Here is a 25141-nt window from a genome sequence, read left to right as displayed (position 1 = left end):
TTATTTTCCAGTTTTTAAACATCAAAATGAGCAAGAGTGGTCTAGAATTACTTATAGACATCTTTAGCATCACTTTATTTACAGGTATCAAGACAACACAGTGGAGAGAAAGTGTTAAGTCATTATCTATCAAAGGACCCACGTTTCCTGAAAGCAACATCATGTGAGGACTGATTGCTCTCCTGTCACTCACAATTCCACGCCCCTCTCAATCGAAGCTACGCCCTCCAACGCCAGAACGGGACCAAAAGTTTGAAACTGAAAAAATAAGACCTGAAAGTAAAAAAAGATCTGAAAGTGAAAAAAGAAATATGAATGAAAATAAATTTGATCAAAAAATTACAGAGCTGAATCAAAAATGTATTTAAACTGAAAAATATATCTCAATCTCAATTTATTTATAAAGCACTTTAAAATGAATACCAACAACCAAAGCGCTGTACACAACAAGAACAGGCAAGTTAAAATAAATAAATAAACCACAGTTAAAAGCAGAAACACTAAAAAAAAAACAACGTGTCAAACTGCATTAAAAGCCAAAGAGAAGAAATGTGTTTTAAGACAAGATTTGAAAGCAGAGAGAGAATCAGCCTGCCTAATGTGCAAAGGAAGATCATTCCACAGTCTTGGGGCAACGACTGAAAAAGCTCGGTCACCTCTACGCTTCCTCTTTGACCTTGGGATAACCAACAGTGACAAATCAGCTGAACTGAGAGAGCGTGAAGGGACGTATAAATGGAGCAGGTCAGACAGATATAGCGGGGCAAGGCCATGAAGACATTTAAAATCAAATAAAAGAATTTTAAAATCAATTCTAAAATGAACTGGGAGCCAATGAAGTGAGGCCAAAACTGGTGTAATGTGCTCACACCTTCTAACACCAGCCAAAAGTTGAGCAGCAGCATTCTGCACCGTCTGTAGGCGAGTAAGCAGTGTCTGATTCAGCCCAGTATAAAGTGCATTGCAATAGTCCAGGTGATTAGTGATAAAAGCATGGATTAAAATCTCAAAATGATGCCATGAAAGAAATCGCTTCACCTTGGCCAGTTGTCTAAGTTGATAGAAACTAGACTTGACTACTGACCAAATCTGAACATCAAATTTAAGATCACTGTCCAGTTTTACACCCAGGTTTATTGCTGTCTGTCAGATACTGACTCATGGGACCCAGATCAACATTGATTTTGGAAGTGTCACTAGGTCGAAACAGCAACACCTCAGTCTTTTTATCATTCAGGTGTAGAAAATCTATGGACAACCATGCCTTAATGTCACCAATGCACTCTAGGAGATGGTTCGCAGAGTATGCATTTTGCTGCTTCAGTGGCAGATAAATTTGACAATCATCAGTATAAAAATGAAAAGAGATATCATGTCTCCTAAAAATTGATCCCATTGGGAGTAGATACAAAGAAAAAAGAAGCGGACCAAGTATGGAGCCTTGAGGCACCCCACATGTAAGGGGCGCTGCACAAGATTCAACAGCTCCAATACGGACACAAAAACTTCTCTCTGATATGTAGGATCTAAACCAGTCTAAAACAACACCCTTAATGCCCACCCAGTTTTCCAGGCGAGACAAGAGGATTTGATGGTCCACTGTATCGAAGGCCGCTGTTAGATCCAACAGGACCAAAACAACACAGTGACCAGAATCAGTAGCTATACAAATGTCATTAAAAACCTGCAGCAGTGCCAACTCAGTACTGTGATGGGATTTAAAACCAGACTGAAACAACTCCAGGGTGTCATGATTATTAAGAAAAGAACTCGACTGGCAGTATACAATTTTCTCCAAAATTTTAGAGAGAAAAGGAAGTTTGTAAATTGGGCCTAAAATTGGAAAGTTCAGAAGAATCTAAGCCAGATTTCTTAATAAGTGGGGTCACCACTGCATTTTTGAAACTGGTAGTACTATACAGTACCATTAACCAAACTCCCATTAATAATATTCAATACAAATGGTACCAACATGGAAAAATCCTCTTTAAGAAGACGAGGTGGCAAGGGGTCATTTGGAGAAACAGCAGGCTTCATATGACCAATAATACCTCTCAAAGACGGCAAACTGACAGACTCAAACTGGTCAAAAACAGCTGAGCATGTCACAGAGATAGAAGGGTCATAAGCAGGAGAACTAATGAGGGCCCTAATACCAGCAACCTTTTTAAGAAAAAAACCTCAAAATTCTCACACAATTCAGAGGAGCCAATTGTGGTGCGCTTAAAACAGAATTTACAATCTTAAAAAGAACACGAGGATTATGACAGTTCGAAGCAATAACATCAGAAAAGTACTTAAATTTAGCTTGATCTCATTTAACTCATGGTTTACTGTTTCTAATTTAGAAAAATACGTATACATCTTACACTTATTTTTATTTTGATAATACTTTTTAAGTGATTATAAAATTCAAGAACAAACATTGAATTTTTAGTTTCAAAATTTATTTTTTCAATTTTTTTTATTTTCAGATTACAAAACCTTAAATCACTGTAAAATTCAAAAACACTGAATTTTCAGTTTCAAAATTAATTTTTTCAATCTTTTTTTATTTTCAGATTACAAAACCTTAAATCATTATATAATTCAAGAACAAACATTGAATTTTCAGTTTCAAAATTTATTTTTTCAATCTTTTTTTATTTTCAGATTACAAAACCTTAAATCATTATAAAATTCAAGAAAAAACATTGAATTTTCAGTTTCAAAATTTATTTTTTCAATCTTTTTCATTTTCAGATTACAAAACCTTAAATCATTATAAAATTCAAGAACAAACATTGAATTTTCAGTTTCAAAATTTATTTTTTCAATCTTTTTTTATTTTCAGATTACAAAACTTTTGGCCTTGATTTAGCTTCATATACATGACCCTTGACTGGGGTAAGCGGGCTTGGGAAAGAAATGAATGAATGAACAAACAATTTCTGTCATATTACTCAGCAGAATTAGTCTACGTATAACCTTAGGAGAAAAAAAGATTTTAAGATGCCATCACTGCTAGGGATTATAGTTTCAACACAACGATGTGCAAAATGTGAAAACTTCTCCAAATCATTAGCAGTGTAAAATACTATGCCTCATGTTGTCTGTTGCAGATTACTGATATTCTGCAATGATGGGAGGTATGACCATTTTCTTTTGCTGACATTTGAACACAGCAAACATCTTCGTTATTGTACCAAACAACATCACAGGACAAGATTTTCTGTAGTAGATCAAGTCAGGTTGAGCATCTACTGCAGAAGAGTGTTCAAGACACCTAAACACCACAATGACCTTAAAGTCACCCTCCAGGACATATAGAATACCCTTTTGCTCAGTCTATGAACTAATCAATGGAAAACAATGCATAATCAGATTTGAGGGTGATTACGCTGCCCCAAAAATCAAGGTTAACTTGTTCAAATACCGACATAGCAGTAGACCATAAAGTCACAGAGGTAGATGCTGAAACACTTGAGCCTTCAAAAGGCATAAATGATATGTGCCGTGTCTGGGAATCAGAACGCTCCAGGCTGACAAAGATCCGACCTGCACAAATCTACCCAGATGAAACATGGAGACTCACCGAAAGTACTACAGAAAAGATGGGGTGGAGCTTGTGGCTGCCAACTTTGAAATATATCAAAAGTCAAAACCTTTATATCCTTAACAGACTCAAACCTTTACATCTCTAACTGAGTCTAGCGGGCTCATGCCTTCACTTTCAGCAGATTAGATTACCAAAACAGTAAATAGATTTCATCTAATTCCAAATTCAGCTGTCAGAGTACTCATGGGCAAGAAAATACCACAACTCCACATTGAGATCACGTCACTGGCTTCCTAGTCAAGGAATTCATTTTAAAATACTTCTGTTAGTTTTTAAGTCATTCCATGGTTCACCTGCTGACTAGTTACCATCCCATCAGACTTCTAAGGTCTTCAGACAGTGGTCTCCTGGTATCAACTGGTTACCATCCCATCAGACCGCTAAGGTCTTCAGACAGTGGTCTCCTGGTATCAACTGGTTACCATCCCATCAGACCTCCAAGGTCTTCAGACAGTGGTGTCCTGGTATCAACTGGTTACCATCCCATCAGACCTCTAAGGTCTTCAGACAGTGGTGTCCTGGTATCAACTGGTTACCATCCCATCAGACCTCCAAGGTCTTCAGACAGTGGTCTCCTGGTATCAACTGGTTACCATCCCATCAGACCTCTAAGGTCTTCAGACAGTGGTCTCCTGGTATCAACAGGTTACCATCCCATCAGACCTCCAAGGTCTTCAGACAGTGGTATCCCGGTATCAGCTGGTTACCATCCCATCAGACCTCCAAGGTCTTCAGACAGTGGTGTCCCGGTATCAACTGGTTACCATCCCATCAGACCTCTAAGGTCTTCAGACAGTGGTCTCCTGGTATCAATGGGTTACCATCCCATCAGACCTCCAAGGTCTTCAGACAGTGGTGTCCTAGTATCAACTGGTTAGCATCCCATCAGACCTCCAAGGTCTTCAGACAGTGGTGTCCTGGTATCAGCAGCAGGTAAAATTATATTGCGTCACTGTGGGCCTGCTCTGTGGACTGCTGTACTTAATGAAACACAATCTGCAAATACCATTTCAACTTTAAATCTGAACCCAAAAGCTGTCAGTTTTATCAAGTCTACCATCAATGTAAATGTGACAGTGTGAGTGGGTGTGTGTGTGGGGGTATGTATGAGGGTGGCAAAATCACTGAAATATTTTGTGTTAAGAATGCAGTGTATTAAATCTCACAGACCTATCTGTCCAGACGAATAAATTTATTTACTTTCAGGTATTTAAAAACAAGTAAAGTTTTTAAAGAGATTCCATAAAATAGTCAAAAATATTGATGAAGACATTTTTTACAAAGCTCAAATCATGGGGTTTCCAATCACACACACCTTTCTCTGCACAAAGCTTCTTTCCATTGCCCTTCAAATTAGGCAATTTGAGGTGGAGAATTGAAAATATGCTTAGTGGAAGCTTGTATTTAAAAACTTCTAATATTGCAAAAAAGGTTTTATGTTCACAAAGGTGGTTTTCCACGCGATTTGAAAATCATACAGTATTTTGCAGAACTGCAATGATAGCATGTTTTCACCAGTTATAGGTTGCATGACATATCGAAGGTGGCATGGTGGCTTAGCAGTTAGCGCTATTACCTCAAAGTAAGAAGGTCGCGGGGTCGTTTCCCACCTGGTCCTTTCTGTGTGGCATTTCCATGGTTTCCCAGTGTTTGTGTGGGTTAACGCTGGCTGCTACGGCTTCCTCCCACTTCTAAAAACATGAGGTTAGATGAACTAGTGTCTCTAAATTGACTATAGGTGTGAAGGTGTTTGTCTCTATGTGGCCCTGTGATAGGCTTGCGTACCTTAACTCTCACCCTATGATTGCTGGGATAGGCTCAATGTCCGCTGTGAACCCGAATTAGAATAAGCAGTTGTAGAAAATGTATGAATTATTAGTGTGGCTGTGTTCTTTTGAATTGTCTTGCTGAAAAATATGTATTTTGGTGGAACTGACCCAATGCGGTGGAAAACATTCAATGTGGTGGAAATTACATCTGTCACTCACCGAAATAGAACCAATATTGACTAAATCCAAATTAAATTTAGCTTGTTTGCTTCTGTCTTCTTTTCATCACATTTCTTGATATTTTTGACACAGAACTCACAACACCTTGTTTATTTGTTTCCATTCGCAATGATTTTCTCAGAAACTCCTGATATTAAAGTGGATTTGAGTTAATATTTTCTGGGTAAGATTGATCCGTCAGGCAGTATGGCAATGAGTGTGTTTTTTTCCCATATTGATTGATATCAGTGTTTATCATGAAGAGTATTCTGTTAATGAGTGAACCCTCAAACTAGACAGTTCATTAGTTGAACCTTATATATATATATATACTGCACATATTGTCGTAGCATTGCAGCATGCCTAGTGCTTTTATTGCGAAGGTCAGGAAGGGGTGCATTTCTGTTAATCTTTGCATTTTGCTTTATGACAGCTTCAGAGTGGAAAGCTTATGCTGTTCTGTTCACAACAAGGAGCCTCGTCTTTATTTTTCAATCCTGCTTTTTAAATTGAACCCTCAGTAAGATAACCGTTAGCGCCTCCGAGGTGTTTGTGGTGTTTAACTCACTACTATACTCCACAAACATGTCACACAACACCACACGGTTGCTAGTGTGTGAACAGTGTTTTATTTATGTTCAGAACATTCACCAGTCAGCCTCAGTCATTGTGTGGTTCCCACGTACACACCGCTAACATGGCACGCACACACTGTCTGTGTGAGTGGGTGTAAAGAACCTGCATGTTCAGAAACTATAAATCAAAGACAAAACGGACAAAAAAGGTCTACAAAATACCATCCAGGAAGAAATGACAAATGGACTGCATTTATATAGCGCTTTTCCATCTGCATCAAAGGATCAAAGCACTTTACAAGAATGCTTCACATTCACCCCGATGTCAGGGTGCTGCCATACAACACTGGGAGCAACTAGGGGATTAAGGACCTTACCCAATGGCCCGTAGTGATTTTCTGGTCAGGCTGGGATTTGAACCAAGGATTCTCTTGGTCTTAAGCCCAACACTTAACCACTAGACCATCACCTCCCCACTGACATCCACATTTTACACACTATGTTATATGTGCCGTGCACACGCTGGCAGTCACAGTTAGTGCTAATAACTGCGACACCCGTAGTTGCCACAAACGTGCCCCCACACACGCCTTTTGTTATCAGCAATTTCCTCAACTTTAGGAATGACGTCAGTTCACTTTCACAGTAGCTTTCCATGTCCATGTTCGCTTTTGACTTTGTCCATCTCCCATTTCCAGAGTTTTGTTTACTACCAGTGTCGCTGACCAAACGGTCCCCTCTAAAATTTGGTCAGCCCTGCCTTCAATGTGCAAGCATCTGAGACCGACTCTCCGCATCTGACTCTGTACACCCAAAGTGATCAAAGGGTATAATGTGATTATTAACCATCAGATGACAAAGTAAAGACTCTTATATCATTCTAAAGTCAATTTTAAGCAGAATCGAGGTGATAATCTGTGAATCTCTACTGATGCTCCGAAATGACATAGTCGCAGCAGCACATCAGACTCAGATTTGCTGCTGTGGCGCGGTGATTGGTCCCCCATCTTTTATTATGACATAATGCTGAATTTATGTAGGTTATATAGGTCATTCTAGAGACAAACTAGAAGAGGGAAAAATGGCGGCTGATCGGGAGACAGGTGGTGATTCTGCAGTGTCTCTGATTAGACAAAGCCCTGAGATTTATACCACCTCTGATGATAAAATAATTGTGGAGGATGAGTTTCTGAACTTTTTGATTGTGAAAATGAAAACAATGGCTCAGGATGAGCTAGTGCTGTTGGCTATGTGCCACTTCTCCTCCGAGTGGATAGCAAGCTCAAGAAAAGTGCTGTTTGAACTCTGTCCGAGTCAAACTCACTGCTATATTCAGCACCGAGGCGAGCAGGACATGAATAATGTTAAAAGCTGCATTTTGCTATTGAATGAGATTGCAGATAAAGCGCCTCGCTATGTTTCGCATCATCTGGATGAGTTGTCGCCTGTGTCCTTTAACAGCATTGATGTCTCGTGTCTGCTCGCTAAAACTGAGCGACTCAGTATGGACATTTCAGTCTTGAAGCAGGGGATGGAAGCGCAAGTCAAAGTTTCTGCGGAACTACATGCTGTGTCGCAGGCGCAACACTGGCGGCTGTGCGTGGTGGAGCAGCATGGACCCGGCAGCGCGCATTCGCTGCATGCTCTAAACGCTACTGAAAAGGATGATTCTGCGGGCTGGGGACATGCTCTACCGGGATCGCAGGCCGATGGGGTCAGTGTGGAAAGTTGTCAGCTCCCGGTGGAAAGTGCACCCGAGGAGAAGAGCGCTAACACTGTGCCGGCTTTTACAACAACAACAGCTTGGAGCACAGTGGCTAAGTGTGGAGGGCCGCGGCTACTAGCTGCTATGGCGTCTGAGAGATCCAAGACCTGGGTCAATCGACCAAACCAGCGGGATAAAAGAAGTGGTGTTGTTGGGACGTGCTCGGGTAATAGTATCCAGACTGTATGGACTAAATCGGTGAGTGTGTTTGCCACAAAGTTTACACCTGACCTAGATGCTGACACTCTGTCTCGCTACTTGGAGGAGAAACGTGGCCGAAAAGCTACTTGCGTAAAGATTGACTCTGTGCAAAGTCGATATACTTCATTTAAAGTGACTGCAGAGTGCAATGAAGTTAATGAAATGTATGACCCTGCTTTGTGGCCAGAAGGGGCATTTGTGCGACACTTTTACGAAATGCGTAAAACTAAGGCTAGTGCTGGTCCAGGAGTTGCTGTTTACGCACGGTGTGGCTGTCACACGTTAGATATACTGTTTATGATGAGGGTCGTGTCATATAACACTCGAGGACTGCGTCTAGGACAAACTGCAGCGGATAAAGCGCGACGTCTCGTTGTTGACCAACTGTTTGAGATCATGGATATTTTGTGTATACGAGGGCTGTCAATAAAGTATAGGTCCTTTTTATTTTTTTCAAAAACTATATGGATTTCATTCATATGTTTTTATGTCAGACATGCTTGAACCCTCGTGCGCATGCGTAAGTTTTTCCACGCCTGTCGGTGACGTCATTCGCCTGTGAGCACTCCTTGTGGGAGGAGTCGTCCAGCCCCTCGTCGGAATTCCTTTGTCTGAGAAGTTGCTGAGAGACTGGCGCTTTGTTTGATCAAAATTTTTTCTAAACCTGTGAGACACATCGAAGTGGACATGGTTCGAAAAATTAAGCTGGTTTTCGGTGAAAATTTTAACGGCTGATGAGAGATTTTGAGGTGATACTGTCGCTTTAAGGACTTCCCACGGTGCGAGACGTCGCCCAGTGGTCCCAGGCGCCGTCGTCAGCCTGTTTCAAGCTGAAAACCTCCACATTTCAGGCTCTATTGATCCAGGACGTCGTGAGAGAACAGAGAAGTTTCAGAAGAAGTCGGTTTCAGCATTTTATCCGGATATTCCACTGTTAAAGGAGATTTTTTTAATGAAAGACGTGCGGGCGGATTGCAGCATCGGCTCGCAGCCGCCGCAACACCTCCGTTGGAAGCCTTAAGGACAAGTTGGAACATGTCCAGCTGTTAAACAATTTCTCATATACTCACTCCACTGAAAGCCATCAAAAGCCGCCTGGATTTTACAAATGGTTATCAACACGGAGGTGTTTTTCCTGTGGCGTTTCAGCATTTTATCCGGATATTCCACTGTTAAAGGAGATTTTTTTAATGAAAGACGTGCGGACGGATCCGCGCATCGGGACGCAGCTGGCGCGGTGCGGCGGCACAGGAAAAACACCTCCGTGTTGATAACCATTTGTAAAATCCAGGCGGCTTTTGATGGCTTTCAGTGGAGTGAGTATATGAGAAATTGTTTAACAGCTGGACATGTTCCAACTTGTCGTTAAGGCTTCCAACAGAGGTGTTTTTCCTGTGGCGGAGCGTCGCAGCGGCTGCGAGCCGACGCTGCAATCCGTCTGCACGTCTTTGATTAAAAAAATCTCCTTTAACAGTGGAATATCCGGATAAAATGCTGAAACCGACTTCTTCTGAAACTTCTCTGTTTCAATAGAGCCTGAAACGTGGAGGTTTTCAGCTTGAAACAGGCTGACGACGGCGCCTGGGACCGCTGCGCGATGTCTCGCACCATGGGAAGTCCTTAAAGCGACAGTATCACCTCAAACAAAGCGCCAGTCTCTCAGCAACTTCTCAGACAAAGGAATTCCGACGAGGGGCTGGACGACTCCTCCCACAAGGCGTGCTCACAGGCGAATGACGTCACCGACAGGCGTGGAAAAACTCACGCATGCGCACGAGGGTTCAAGCATGTCTGACGTAAAAACATATGAATGAAATCCATATAGTTTTTGAAAAAAATAAAAAGGACCTATACTTTATTGACAGACCTCGTACAAGAGACTTTTTTGCCCACACAGGAGCTAAACAGACTTAACTCTGTACATGTGGACTTTCATGGGGCAGGAGAGTCCATGACAGACTTGAGCCAGGGAATTGTGCACGGCAGAATACCTGGTGGTGTGGCTATACTGTGGCGCAAGAAATATGACCCTGTTACCACAGTGAATAGGCTGGGTGTTGATTGGTGTATTGGAATCAAAGTTGCCATTAATAATAGTGTGTTCATAGTCCTAAATGTGTACCTGCCATATGAACGTTATGAGAATGAAGCAGAATATTTCCAAAAGCTGGCTTATATAAATTCTTTTATTGAGGAAAGTGAATGCACTTGCATTTATATTTTGGGGGATTACAATGCAGATATATCTGATGTAAAGTCCCCGTTTGGTCAGCATTTACTCCAGTTTTGTTAGAGTAATAAACTGAGCTTGTCAAGTAAAGCTCTTTCACCAGATGACAGCTACACATATGTGAGTGAGGCCTGGAACACCACATCCTGGCTGGATCACTGCATATGCACTTCAGATGCTCATGGAAGTATAGTGAAGGCTGAGATCTGGTATGGGATGGCTACTGCAGACCACATACTTATGTCCTTCACATTAAATGTACAGAGTCTGCCTGAGCTCAGTATTAAAGAGGACGATACCCTCAGTGGGAAACTTGAGTGGGCAAAATTCACAGAGTATGATCTACAGAACTATTATCATTCTACAGAGAGTAACCATCAAAAAGTTAAAATTTCAGTTGCCGTTTTAAACTGGGTAATACTGTGAGCTACATAATGCAAGTAAACCATATTGTAACAGAAGGGCCAAGCATTAGTTTGGTAGATCTGGATGGAACGAGCATGTGAGGAAGGCCCATCAGGAAGTCAGAGAGGCCTTTCGTCTCTGGGTCTCTGCTGGCAGGCCAAGGAGGGGCCCTTTATGTGAAATGAAGAAGCAAGCTGGTAGAAAATTTAAATATGCTGTGCGATTCATAAACAGGAATGAGGAAACCCTTAGTGCTAATTCTCTAGCCCAAAAGCTAATGCATAATGATGTGAGAGAGTTTTGGAAGGAAGTGCACAACATGAATGTGTGTAAAATCCCTCTACCCTCGACAACTGAAGGGGTTGCTGGACTGGATAATATTGTTGAACTCTGGAAAGGACATTGTAGTGAATTATTCAATTGTGTTAAGAGTACAGATTTTGATATTGATTTTGTACCTTGTGAAAATGTGTCTGTCACTGTTGAACAGGTTGCTGTTGCAATTAAGAAACTCACTTTGGGTAAATCATGTGGACTTGATAAGATCACTGCAGAACATTTGAAATATGCAAGCCACAGACTTCAAGTTTTGCTCTCACTATGTTTTACCGCAATGCTAATGCATGGTACATTGCCCTGTTCTATGTTGTCTGTCCTCCTTGTGCCTGTAATTAAAGATAAAACAGGCAAAATTTCCAGCATTGACAATTATAGGCCAATAGCATTAGCCAGTGTGCTCTCAAAGGTCCTTGAAATAGTACTTTTTGAGCATTTCCAGAAATATATTGGCACCACTGATGAGCAGTTTGGATTTAAAAATAATCATGGGGCTGATCTGTGTATTTTTTCTTTAAAAGAGTCTGTAAAGTACAAGAGGCAGAGCTCCACCATGTTTCTGTGCTTTCTAGATGCCTCTAAAGCCTTTGATCATGTCAACCATGGCAAACTGTATGAAAAACTAAAACAAAAGGAGGTTCCTCTCTATTTAATCAGGGCTTTGCATTTCTGGTATAAGCATCAGACTATGAGAGTCAGATGGGGAACTGGGATTTCAGATCCTTTTCCTGTGTCGAATGGAGTGAGACAAGGTGGGATTCTGTCCCCAATTCTCTTTAATTTGTATATGGACAATCTTTCTGAAAGACTAAGCCAATGTAAGTCAGGCTACATGGTGGGCGAGAGGCTTCTGAACCACCTACTCTATGCAGATGGCCTGGTAATTATGTCACCTTACTCTGCAGGTCTGCAGCAGTTATTAGGGGTCTGCTCTGTTTATGGAGCGCAATACGACATCAAGTTTAACTCCAAAAAGAGTGTGGTGATGGTGATAAGGGCCAAAGAGCATGTGAAGACTGTGTTTCATCTTGCAGGAGGTGAGCTTGAGGTTGTTGAGAGGATCAAATACCTCAGTCACATCATCAGGAGTGATCTCAGAGTGATCTCAGAGATGATGATGATGACATACAAAAGTAGTATTGCAAACTGTACGCAATGGCTAACACTTTAGCATGAAAATTTCATCGGTGCACGAACATTGTTAAGACTGCCCTCTTTAAGGCATACTGCACACTGCTCTACACTGCCCACCTGTGGTGCAGGTATAGTAAGAGTACATTTAAAAGACTGAAGGTTGCTTATAATGATGCTCTTCGCATCCTACTGAAGGAGCCTTGATGGACAAGTGCCAGCTTGTTGTTTGTGCAAAATAATGTTACCCTGAATGCTGCAATTAGAAACTTTACATATTCATTCATGAAGCGCCTTGAGGCCTCAAAGAATGAAATTATAAAGGTTTTGACAATGCCTGGATATAGCAGTGTCCAGTTTACCTCTGAGCTCTGGAGGCACTGGAGTAACTGCTTGTATGGACTATAGACTCATATCATTGTGTTGTCTGTATTGTCTGTGTGTTGTATGTATTTTTATGTATTTTTTTTATGTATTTTTATATGGACCCCTTGGTGTCTGAAATAAAGGTTGATTGATTGATTGATTGATTGATTGATATGTGGAAACAACTGTTGTACTAAAGCTTCAAATATGTGTTGCTGAAATAGATGATGACTGGAGTGCAGTTTGAAGCAGAAACGAGGTGATAATTCGTGAATCACTGCTGATGCTCCGAAATGACGTTGCTGACACTCTGAAATGATGCATATGCAGTGAAGGCAGGGCGGACTGATTTTTAGGGGGGACCGTTCAGTCTTCCACACCGGCACTAAAATAAAAAAACACAGTGTAGCAATAGTAACCTACAGAAACAGTGAAATACATTTTGTAATGTCCATGGAGAAGCCAGCTGTCTCAAACAGTGGACAAGCGCAAAAATAAATTCAATAACAACCGTCTCTGCCAACGGACCTCAACAGCCCCAAAACAAGTGTCATTTTTAGTAACCATTACACAGCCAGCAGTGAGGACAAGGAATAATAATGACATTCTTTAGGGCCACTTCACACATAGTGCGTACAACTCAGGGTGACTCACGGTGGTAGAGCTCGTATGAGTGCACCACGACACATCATACCGACAGGCAGGCATGCACAATGCCGGTGCGATGGTTTGTGCATGTGATGGTGTGTTTCTACAGCTGCTGATGCCGTGTTCCATGGGATGAGGTGCACCACATCACGCCGCTGATGTCGAGGAAAATAAAACAAAAACCAGCTGTATAATAAGTGAATATCACTGGGTTGATATAAATAATACATAAAAGGGGACGCAATACAGAACCCTGCGGTTGGTTAACCCTGGTAAAAAAAAAAGAAGAAAAAGCCACAGGATTCGAACACGCACGCTCTGATTACCGGGTGGAAACTTCACCACTGCGCTACAATCACCATCTTGTAACAGGAGCGTGAAATGGCTAAAATCAACAAGCAGATAAATGTATTTTCTAAAAAAAAAAAAAAAAGAAAAAAAGCGCTGTGATAACTAACCAAACGGTGCTTGGTACGGCATATTTCTGCTGATATGTGAGTGAAAGTGGCGTATTTGTGGCACTGTTAGCTTGTCCTGGTCCTGTGGTGCACCGCTCACAGCCCGACACGCGTGTCCTGTCAGACGTGACATTCAGATTGCTTGCTGCATGTCCAAATGAACTGATGGTCTGTTTCTCCTGCCACCGCAAAGTGATAAATGTTTTTTACATATTTCCACACAAGCATACACAAGCGCGTGTCCGTCAAAACGCAGGATGTCTGCTGCAGCTGTGATGTCCAGAACCGGAGATGTCTCAACAGCTGTGGGCAGCCAGCCACACCCCCTGTCCTGTCAGCGCACAGACCAAGATGTCACTCTGTGATCAGATGAGAGATACCTCGTCTGCGGGGGGGGAAGCCGACACTCTGGCACACCACATGTGCACTCAGCAACTTCACAGTCGTAGGGGCACTTAGACAAGTTTCACATCCACCTCGACAGTGATCGTCTGCTGACTGTTTTGGTGATGATAGTACGAATGTTAGATGTTCATGCATGTTAGCTGAAATTTGGCCGACATCTGCCGCGAGAGGGTTCAATGGGCTCCCACAGCGCACACTCTTTCAGCCGCTGGTGTGCACAAATAGTTGTAGCAACAGATGTACGAGGCATTAGAGGCAGGGACAATTTTACACGGTTTGCATACGATTCCTGCTTCATGTGCACTTTATGCGCAAATCGATCAAATTCGCTCTATATGTGAAGGGACACTTAAGCAGCTCACTGAGGATGTTAACATCTCACAAACATAATTTTGAAAACCTTGCACTCAATAGAGAGGACTTGTCATGGTCTGGCCAATATCAATGAATGAAGGAAGACCAGAAAAGCATGAACACAAAATATTCCACAATAAATTTATGAGCCATAAATAATTCTCACTGTGAACTTCCATTATGCTCTTGCTTTTTCATAAATGGGAATGAATTATTGGAGAAATAAACCAGTGGAAACTTCGACACCACCACCACAGCAAAACTACCAGAGCTTTTCTGCACTCTGTCGATCTCTGTGGACAGACACGCCTGCAGCCATAACTCACAACCCCAGAGGAGCAATCGCTTAGCCAGCAGACATTATTGCTGATCTCTGTGGAGAAGAAGTGGAGCAGTGCACATAGGCATTGCCAGAGGCTCCCGCAGGAGCAGACTGGAACAATAAGTTGTGGCAGCAGCATGGAGCAGAGGCGGAATGGTGGAGGCCAGACTTTCATAAAGCAGGAGTCTGTGGGGATTCTGACCGGCCACTGAGGCAACACAAGGGCGATCGGGCCACCTCCCCACCGGCTCGCAGATGGAACTCAGCTTCTGCGATGAAAAAGCTCCAGCTGTGTGAATCCTTCAACCTACTTCTCAAAATTTAGATTAGAAACCTAGCGAGGTCATACAAACACCTTTTGCAGTAAACACAGAGGCTGTCGTGGGCTGTTTTCCAAAAAAGGTTAAGTCAAGACAAATGGAGTTCTCTGTGTGCATAATAGTCACAGCACGAACACGCACCAGTCGCCCAAAGGCGATTTCAAGGGAAGGACTGCAGGAGAAAAGAAGGCTTTTGGAAATATTAATTCATTTACAAAAATAAAATGTTTTTGTTCTTGTTGTGGTGCAAATTAGTGACCATTTCCGACTATTCTTTTAAATATAAAAACTCCCCTAATGAATGGCACGCACCGACTTAGAAATATCCTGGCACAAGCCCTGGGAGGGTCCCAAATGTAGCCCAAAATGCCAAAAGTTGTGACTTGAAGTGACACCTATAGGTGGCGCCCTCAATTAGCCTTGAAAAATAATGCTAAATGGGAGTACTCCATCCATACATTCATATACCATAAGATCAATGAGGCTTACTGAGGGCACACAAAGATATTCAAAGGTCAAAATCCACATTTTGACTATGTCACTGTTTTGGCCCCTTTAACCCCTACCCTAAAGAGGGCCGTAATTTTCCTCCTGAGGGAATTTTTGGATAAAAAACTTAATTTTTATCCGTTTGGACAATACATCTTCCCCTCAAAAAAACTTCAGTGGCCTACTGAAACATGATATATCACCACCCATTTGAAAGTTACAGATTTCAGGTCTTAAATGACAAAAAAAATAATAATAATTGTGAGTCAAGAGACAGCAACATTCTGAAACTAAAGTGATGAGTGTTTAATGCAAAGCACATGTCAATCATGGGGTTTCTGCACCAATACTCACCGCGTAAGAGCGGCTGGCCTTTGTGGAATGGTCCACTGTGGGCCAACTGATAGTGTTTGATTTGGAAGCCAGGCACACAACCCTCGTGACGTCCATCCTCTTGGCCATCCACACAGGCCACCTACAACACAAACAAACAAGCAGTCAGAATCACAAAGCACGTGTGTAAGTCAGACAAACAAAATAAGGCTGAATATTAATTTTATTTAATTTAATTAGCTTATAATGCGCCAAATCACAGCAAAAGCCGTCTCAAGGTGCCTTACATAAAACAAGTCAACATAAAATTGAATAAATAATTAAAATGAATAAAAAATTCAAATACATAAATAAAAACAGAAGTAAAAGAATAAAACAAATAAAAATAAAAACTATCCATAAGAAAGAGAATAAAAATAGATTTTGAGTCTTGACTTAAAAATGTCCATGGACTCCGACTGCCTCACGGTCGCAGGAAGACTGTTCCACAGGGTGGGTGCACGATACGAAAAGGCTCTTTGATCTGCTGACTTCTTCTTCACCCTGGGAACACAGAGAAGTCCCGCATCCTGCGACCGCAAAGCTCAGGACGGCACGTAGAGTTCCACCAGATCAGCCAGATAAGATGGCGCCAGTCCATGAACAACCTTATAAGTCAATAACAAAACCTTAAAATCTGCTCTCACAGAGACAGGGAGCCAGTGCAAAGATGCCAAAATGGGTGTGATATGTTCAGACCTTCTGCTACGTGTCAGAAGTCTGGCGGCAGTGTTCTGAACCAGTTGAAGACCCCTAATGCTGGACTGTGGTAACCCTGAAAATAGAACATTACAATAATCTAGTCTAGAAGAAACAAGAGCATGAATCAGGGTCTCAGCATAAGCCATGGACAGGATGGGGCGGATCCTTGCTATATTTCTCAGATGAAAAAAAGCAGTCCTAGTAACATCCCTGATGTGGAGGTCAAAAGACAATGTGGGATCAAAAATTACCCCAAGGTTCCTCATTTTGTCTCTATGATGTATGACACACGAACCCAGGCTGAGCGCCAGCTGGTCAAACTGATGCCGATGTCTCGCTGGACCAAGAACCATCATTTCAGTCTTATCAAAGTTTAAAAGGAGGAAGTTACTAGACATCCAACTTCTCAATGATAGAAGACAGTCCTCCAGGGATTTTATGGGAGTGAGATTTCCCGCAGTTATTGGCATGTACAACTGAGTATTATCAGCATAACAATGAAAGGCAATCCCAAAACTCCGCAGTATATGCCCAAGGGGTGCCACATACAGGGAGAAAAGCAAGGGGCCTAAAACAGATCCCTGTGGAACCCCAAATCTCATGTCAGCAAGGTCAGAGGTAGTGCCATTATACAAGACACATTGAGAACGACTGGTCAGATATGACGTCAACCAGGCAAGGGCACTTCCAGTAATCCCCAAAAAATTCTCCAACCTACTGAGCAAAATATGATGATCCACGGTATCACACGCAGCACTGAGATCTAACAACACCAAAACCGTAGTGGTGTTTGAGTCCACTGCTCGCAGAAGATCATTCACAACTTTAGTGAGCGCTGTCTCTGCGGAGTGATATTTCCTAAAAGCAGACTGCAGCAGCTCAAAAAGATCATTCTCAGTGAGGTGGTCTATGAGCTGCCGTGAAACCACCTTTTCTAAAATTTTTGAACATAATGATAGATTTGATATCGGCCTGTAATTTTTCAATACACTAGGGTCAAGATTAGATTTCTTAAGTAATGGTTTAATCACTGCTGATTTAAAACATTTCAGAACAGATCCAGAGGTTAATGACAGATTAATAATTTCCAGCACAGTCGGCTGTGGGCCACAGGTCCTTAAAAAAAAAAAAAAAAAAAAAAAATCTCAATCATTCATCAGCAAGCCATTAGAGATTAAGGTTTTCAGGAAATGATGAGATTTCCTGTTTTTGGAACACAACACAATTTTTAATCAGACACTGTTGACATACGAGGGGTGACTAAAAGGTTTTGAGCCTGACACAGAAAAAGTAGGGTGTGGTTCTCAGTGTCTTGCATTTAGAGAAAAACAACATTTTGCTTGAGAATGTGTGAAGTTTTGACTCACTGGGTGCAAATATTTCATTGAAGTGAATAGGGGTGTATCAGATTGGCAAAATGGACAAAGCTGGTGGGTGTGCTGTGATCAGAATCTCACACACAAAAAAAGAGAATGGCTCTGAGGGAGATCCATGAGCACATGGTAGTGACATTAGGGGAGGATGCCCCAGTTTATGCTACACTTAAAGCTCATCAGCTCAGTTCAAGAGGGGCAGAACAAGCGTCCAAGCTCAAGCCTGGGTCCATCACTTAACATTAACTGCAGCTTGGATTCTATTTGACATAGAATAATGCTAATCACACTGTGCCAGTGCAGAGTCTCCTAAAGAAAACATGTCACAGTACATTCCACATTCAGACATCTGATCATTTCCAGAAACATGGAGACAACATATAATCATTAATGCAGTAGACAGTTTAAGAAAGATGATATTTAAATCTAAAAATCACAGAATGGCCTTGGGCCCTGGATGACAACCACTCAGGCAGACAAACGGTTCTAACCCATCTCTCGAAAGTAAACAAGTATCTGCTGCAGCCAAATAAAGGAACTAAAGAAGTGTAAATTATGCAGTTTTAGTTTCCAACCCAGAGCGTTAATGTCAACACCCCCCCCACAAACACACATACACAAAGGAGTTGTTGGTTAGCAACTATGAGACTACAATGTAAGTGTAACAGTTTTGATCAATACCTTTACATAAATCCAAACATTTGCACATACCATACTTATGTTTATTTTGTCAAATATTAGTGACAACAGCAAAATAATAGTCAAAGTGCAACTTTAAGGAATTTCCAATTAAGTTTAACATTTAAGTAACTTATTTGTATAGCACCAAATCACAACATAAGTCAGCCCAAGGCACTTTACAAGAAAAAGGTCTAACTTTATCAATGATTACATATTTTTCAATTGTATAAATGATTAACTTTAAAACAGTCTATAGGAAAAAACAAACTATAGTATAAATGCAGTGTGTGATTTGATACACGTTCTGCGCAGTATACAAATGTGGAAAACACACATTCCCAGTTTTAGGTGGAGGGAACCTGATGATGTCACAGCTGCTTGGTAACCCTGCAGATAATTTTCTCTTAAATGGTTTAGGATTAGGAAAAGGGTATTGGTTTAATTATTCAAAATGCCTAAAAAAAATTCTAAATTGAAATTTCAACTAAACTTCTTCTGGCCACAGCTTTTTGTACATCCATTGTCTTGCACAGTAGGAGAATTGGTCCAAGTCCAATTCTGAAATATTACACATTAAGATACCACATGAAAAACATATAGATTTGAGTTGAAGTATTGGGAATTTGCAAAGAGTTATACCAACACGCAAGAGGCAACCTAATATGGAAAGCAATGACCAGTTACCTCATCAACTGTGGAATTGCTTGTCCTGGCTTTGTCCACATTTTGGCAAATTTATTGGGCTTTCATATTAAAATATAACAAAATATAGAGCTAGGCTTTTGACTGTGTTGTGTCTGACCGAGAGATAAAGTATCAGATTCAGTACTGAGCCTTCAACCAGAAGCGGTGCACATACAAGCAGGTGGTAGAAGCCCCGCCCACAGTGCTCCACCTGCCCTAATGACTCCTGATACAGATCACCTGTTTGCAGCAAAAGATTGCTTGAGCAAAACCTCTACAGTTGATGTCAGTGGTGTTGAAGATTATTTGTTGCAATCAAACTAAATACCAGCAAAACAATGACACACCATTCTGATCCGCATATGAGCCACATTAATAATTACCAACTGTCTGCCATCACATTCAACCCCATTCAAGCAATCAGTTTCTCATTTGCACCGTCTTTGTTATTCTAAACTGCTGAAAGGTTTCTCCACCATATGAATACCACACGTGTAATCACATTTTAGAGATAACAGACACCTTCCCACCACAGGGACCAGTGTCATTCTCTCAAAGTATGCGCCACCTTAATCCCGGCCACAGGGCTCTGTTATTGTGCGGGATTAAAGGTGAGGGGCGGAGCTTGTGGCACCACACTGCAGTGCTTATTCAAAAGAATTATGTGTGAATGTAGATGTTTTACTGCTATCCATTTTCAGCAACCAAAGAGATTTGTGGTTAATTGCACTGTGCAGCATTTATTGTTGCCAGTGTTTCACCTTTTCAGCTTTCTGAAACAATGGTGACGGCGGCACAGTGTCAGGCACATTAAAACAAAAGCTCTCCCTCAGCTACTAATATGTCTACAGCAATGCGTCATAAATTGACCAATCACAAAGTTCGGTCAATCACTGAACAGCCAAAGCAGGTAGCTCAGTCGGAGAAGGGCTTGGGGTACCCAATAGTTGGACCTGGGTTTGAGTCCCAATTACACTCCCCGTCTTTTGTCCTTGGACAAGACACTTCATCTGCATTGTCCCAGTCTACTCAGCTGTACATGGGTACCAGCCTTGGATGGGGAAGTCATCTGTGTGGGACTGACATGCTGTACAGGTGGAGTAGTAACATTAGCTTCATGCTACATAATCTGGAGATAAGCACCAGTGAGGTTCAGAGCATGTGCCAGACTTACATTATTTAACAATGCAGGTCCTTGAAATTAAATATCTCTTTTGCAAGGGAAACATGACCAAGACTCACACCCTATGACTGCTGGGATAGGCTCCAACCCCCCTATTACTCTTTTTTGGAGTAAGCAGGTATAGAAAATGGATGGATGGATGGATGGATGGATGGATGGATGGATGGATGGATGGATGGATGGATGGATGGATGGATGGATGGATGGATGGATGGACATGGCCAAGAACAGTTATAGCACATATCAACAGTTATTAGGTGAGTATCCTGAGTTTACCAACATTTCCATGGATATTTTCTAGCTCCAAGCTATATAAACCTGAATGTTTATTGGATTTGAGCATTCTCTAGCTATATATTTGTCTAATGAGGGAGGGTGCAGCCCAAAGGTATTAACACCTGCATGCATATATAAAGGCATGCATAATTACTACACAGCTGCAAAGGGATGAAAAAAGAGATTCAACAGACACTGAAAAGTCAAGAATTGAAAAATGCCTTTCAGAGGGATGTAACATTCCTGAAACCGAATAATCAAACATTTTGTTGCCAATAGTCTCGACAGTCAACAGAGACTTGTGGGGAAGAAAATATACAAATTATCAAGCATCAACCCATTATCCTGCAGTGCCACCATATTCCTGTGACCTACCTGAAGAGGTGTGAGGAGTACTCAGAGACATGTTCAAGGTAAAGAAGGCTGAAACATGACCACCACTGAACAACACTCACAAACTGACATGTTTGTCAGGCCAAGGAATATCTGAACAGAGTTTTTTTAAAAAAATTTTTTATTTTGTTTTATGGACGGATAAAATGAGAGTGACTAAGTTAGATTTAGAAGTGTTTATTTCTTGCAGATGATTTTGCTGATGAACATCACTTTGAGCAGATGGGATGAGTTCATCAATGAAATCACCTGGTGGAGTTGGTGACTACAAAGAAAACCTGCACCCTCTTGGCCCTTCCGGGATTCAGTTTGACATTTATGCCCTGTACCCACTTGTTATATTTATTCTAATAATAGAAAATAAACAAGTGAAATTGGAAAATGTTTGTTTTTTTCATTTAGTTGCATAATAATTATGCACACATTCATTCATTCATGTACTTTTTATACCCACTTACTCCAATTAAGGATCATGTTTAGCTGGAGCGTATCCAAGCAGTCACAGGTGTAGCGCCATGGCCTCGCTTCTACCTCCTTCTCTCTGCTTTCTTTGTAAACGCTTAATTTTTGTTTTTTTGGGGGGCCAAGGCCCCATTGCTAAGCTAAGCTAAGCTAAGCTACCATATGGCATTCATTCATTCATTCTTTGACAAACTTAAAGTTTTAACCTGACGCTTTAAGGTACGGAGCCCTGGAAGTGTCACTGCAAAATGTTTTGCATGTGGAGAGAATGTGCACACATTTTATTATATTGTGTGCATGTTTTATTATATTGTGCACACGTTTTGTTATATTGTGCACACGTTTTGTTATATTGTGCACTCATTTTATTCTATTGTGCGCACGACTAATTATTTTGTGTGCACGTTTTATTATATTGTGCGAACATTTTAAGCATCGTTTGAGTAAAACAAAGCCACAATCTACTTAAACGTGGCCACAATTTGTAAAACGTGCATTCAATATTGTCGTGACACATGTTGGCTATTAGTCAACAAACCAGGAGACAGTGTAATACATTTCCCCATTAGAAATGGATCTGGTCAGAGTATATCATCATGGTTTGGGCGCACAAGGACATACAGAGATTTCCAGCTGCCCAGCATGGCATCATCTGGAGTTTAAGCCCATTAAAAAGGATGCTGAGGGTGAATTAAGCATCTCCCTGTCGTGACAATTTAGCTCATATTATGGAGTTAATTTTGAACGAAAGGAAAACGTGCGCTCGTTTTATTAATTCGAGGGCTCAATTAAAGGAAAACGTGCGCATGTTTTATTAATTCGAGGGCTCAATTAAAGGAAAACGTGCACACGTTTTATTAATTCGAGGGCTCAATTAAAGGAAAACATGTGCATGAATTATCCCGGCGATTAAAACGTGCGCACAAATTGTCACGGCCAGGAAAACGTGCGCATGTTTTATTAATTTGAGAGCACATTTTATTAATTCGTGGGGCCAATTAAAGGAAAATGTGTGCACAAATTATCATGGCCAGAAAAAATATCGCTTTAAGTGACCTCTCCCAGGTTCTGTATTAAGGTGCGTCAAGTCTTTTGAATTTTTAAGAGAACTTCGAGCTGAGCTTTTTAAATTAAGAGTGAATTTACAGAAAAAGCGACTTTTCCTTTTTCATTATAATTTTCAACACTCTTAAAGTTTACCTTTTTCTAAATTCACAAAGATTTCTAATCTGGTTCAAACAAAACTTTTTAAAAAGCTACTAGGAACCATTTTCAACAAACACCTTCTACCTCTAGATTCCTGCAAGCTGACAATGGAGCTGATTTCAAACCTGACTGCCAGCAGCTAACGTCAGCAAAGCCAGCCGACACAAGCCCTGGGATCACTCGGGGACACCTCTGGTTAACCCCTCCGACCCAAGTGAGCTCACGCTGCCCAGAGCAGAAATATCGACAACAGACGGAACCAACCCTCCAACAGCAGCTAACTGACCCAGTCCAGGCTCCATGAAAGAGGTTTGTTGTCAATGGATACAGGTGGCTCCCTTCTTAAACATTCATACTTGTTTAATATTTTTCTTCATAATTGGCTTCAAAATTCATCACTAAATTCCAATCAGATTTATTTCTTAAAGTTTTGAGCTTTATCTCTCTTCCTTCCAATGTCTCATGAGTGAGTAAGAAAATTGTTTCCATGAATGAACTTATTTTCAATCCCGGTCCATAAATGCCAGTAAAATGTTCATTTCTTATAGAAATTGTAAATAAATTGTAAATATCTTCTGCTGTGGTTTATTTTGTGTACAGAAGGAAACTCTTGGTCAACTGTATTGTGAGAATTCATGATTTCAGATCAGAGATTGATTAAATTAAATCAAGACTGATTAATTCATTTGAGACTGATAAATTAATGAATGTTTAAATGAAAGCACTTGTGCTATAAATAAGTGGTGCCCTGAGTAATAATTAAATAATAAAAATTAAACCCTAAATTGTTAATTATTTTGGTGACTCATCAGATGGGTCTAACCCAATCTAGTTCAATTTGGGAGTTTAACTACTTATTCACTATAAATTGCTACATGCCTATGGTTCCCCGTGTGTGAGCCGATCGCGTTTTTTTTTTGTTCCATAAATAAATGCTACATTTTTGGTGCTCCCGTGTGGAGGCATAAAGATTTAAATAAATACAGTACATTTATAATGGAGCCCCGTGTGAGCGTGATTCAGTATAAATTATTCCATACATAAACGTTATATTTTTATGGTGCCCCGTTGCGAGGCCTGAATATCTGTAAAGCAAAGTGTCTCCAATAAATAAAGATTATTCCATAAATAAACGTTACACAGGGCATTATGCAGGGTACACCCTGGACAGGATGCCAGTCTATCAGACAAACAAATTCACATCGGTATCAACACCTACGGCCTGTTTTACAGTTTCCATTTCACCTAAACCTGCATGTCTCTGGATGTGGGAGTAAGCCGGAGGGAACCCACGCAAACACAAGGGAAAACATGCAAACTCCACACAGAAAGACCCCAGGTGGGAAGCGATCCCATGACCTTCTTGCTTTGAGGCTCACTGTTAAATTGTTCAACATTCAGGTTGAGGTTTATTAATATTTTGGGTTGAATAATAGCACCGCATTTGTTCAACAATAAAATTAAACTCCTGGAATACAACTTTTCTCGGCGCTGTGCACACACTGTTGTTTCAGATGGATCATAAACCGCATCAAACAACAGACACATCAAAATGTAATCAAACCAATCCAGCACCCGGGGACCAACTTGGTCAGGAGCAGTGAAAAGAGCATGTATTTGTCTTGAGGGTTGGAGGAAGCCGGAGCACAGAGAGGAATTCCACGCAGAAACCACGAAATCCGCGCACACAAAGGAACTGGGAATGGAACCCCATACAAGACTGCAAACTATTCCACCATGTGCTCATTAATGTGATTGAGCTGTTCAAAGCTGCTTTGTTTATTTAAGGGTTATTAAAAAAAAAAAAAACAGAGCCCAAGGGTGAATTTTATTTATTCATTTCATTGTGTTGTTTTATTTATTTTGGATATTTTTCTACATTCCAATGTCTGAATATTCTTAAGAATTAATGCTTGAAAGTGTGGATTTTCATTATGGGCAGTACAAAATAGTCTTAAAATAACAACAATATTTTTTTATCTCAATTATTTCTGGGAAGGCACCAAATGAAAGTAGTTATGGTGAGTATTATGCATAAATGAGATGAAGGAATTTGTGAATATGGCTTTACTGACACAGCACACATGATGACCAATTAAAGCAGGCTATCTGAGACTAACAAGACCATGTGTGGACTTCCCTAATGTACATGAAGTTCAAACTATTCAAATATTGAGTGGGAACTAAGCCTGTAGCTGCAATAGGTACCAACAAGTAC

General features: G+C 41.0%; 1 protein-coding gene across 1 annotated transcript in view; it reads right to left on the bottom strand.

Moving 5' to 3' along the window:
• Positions 1-25141, bottom strand: part of cdh13 (cadherin 13, H-cadherin (heart)) — a 1165005-nt gene that overhangs the window by 845742 nt on the left and 294122 nt on the right. The window contains 1 exon segment of the mRNA XM_034177015.1: positions 15946-16066. Coding sequence (XP_034032906.1) covers positions 15946-16066 — 121 coding nt within the window.

The sequence above is a fragment of the Thalassophryne amazonica genome, chromosome 8 (assembly GCF_902500255.1).
Source record: "Thalassophryne amazonica chromosome 8, fThaAma1.1, whole genome shotgun sequence".
NCBI classification, from domain to species: domain Eukaryota; kingdom Metazoa; phylum Chordata; class Actinopteri; order Batrachoidiformes; family Batrachoididae; genus Thalassophryne; species Thalassophryne amazonica.
The sequence above is the reverse complement of the archived record's forward strand: the minus strand, read 5'-3'. Positions and strand labels throughout refer to the sequence as shown.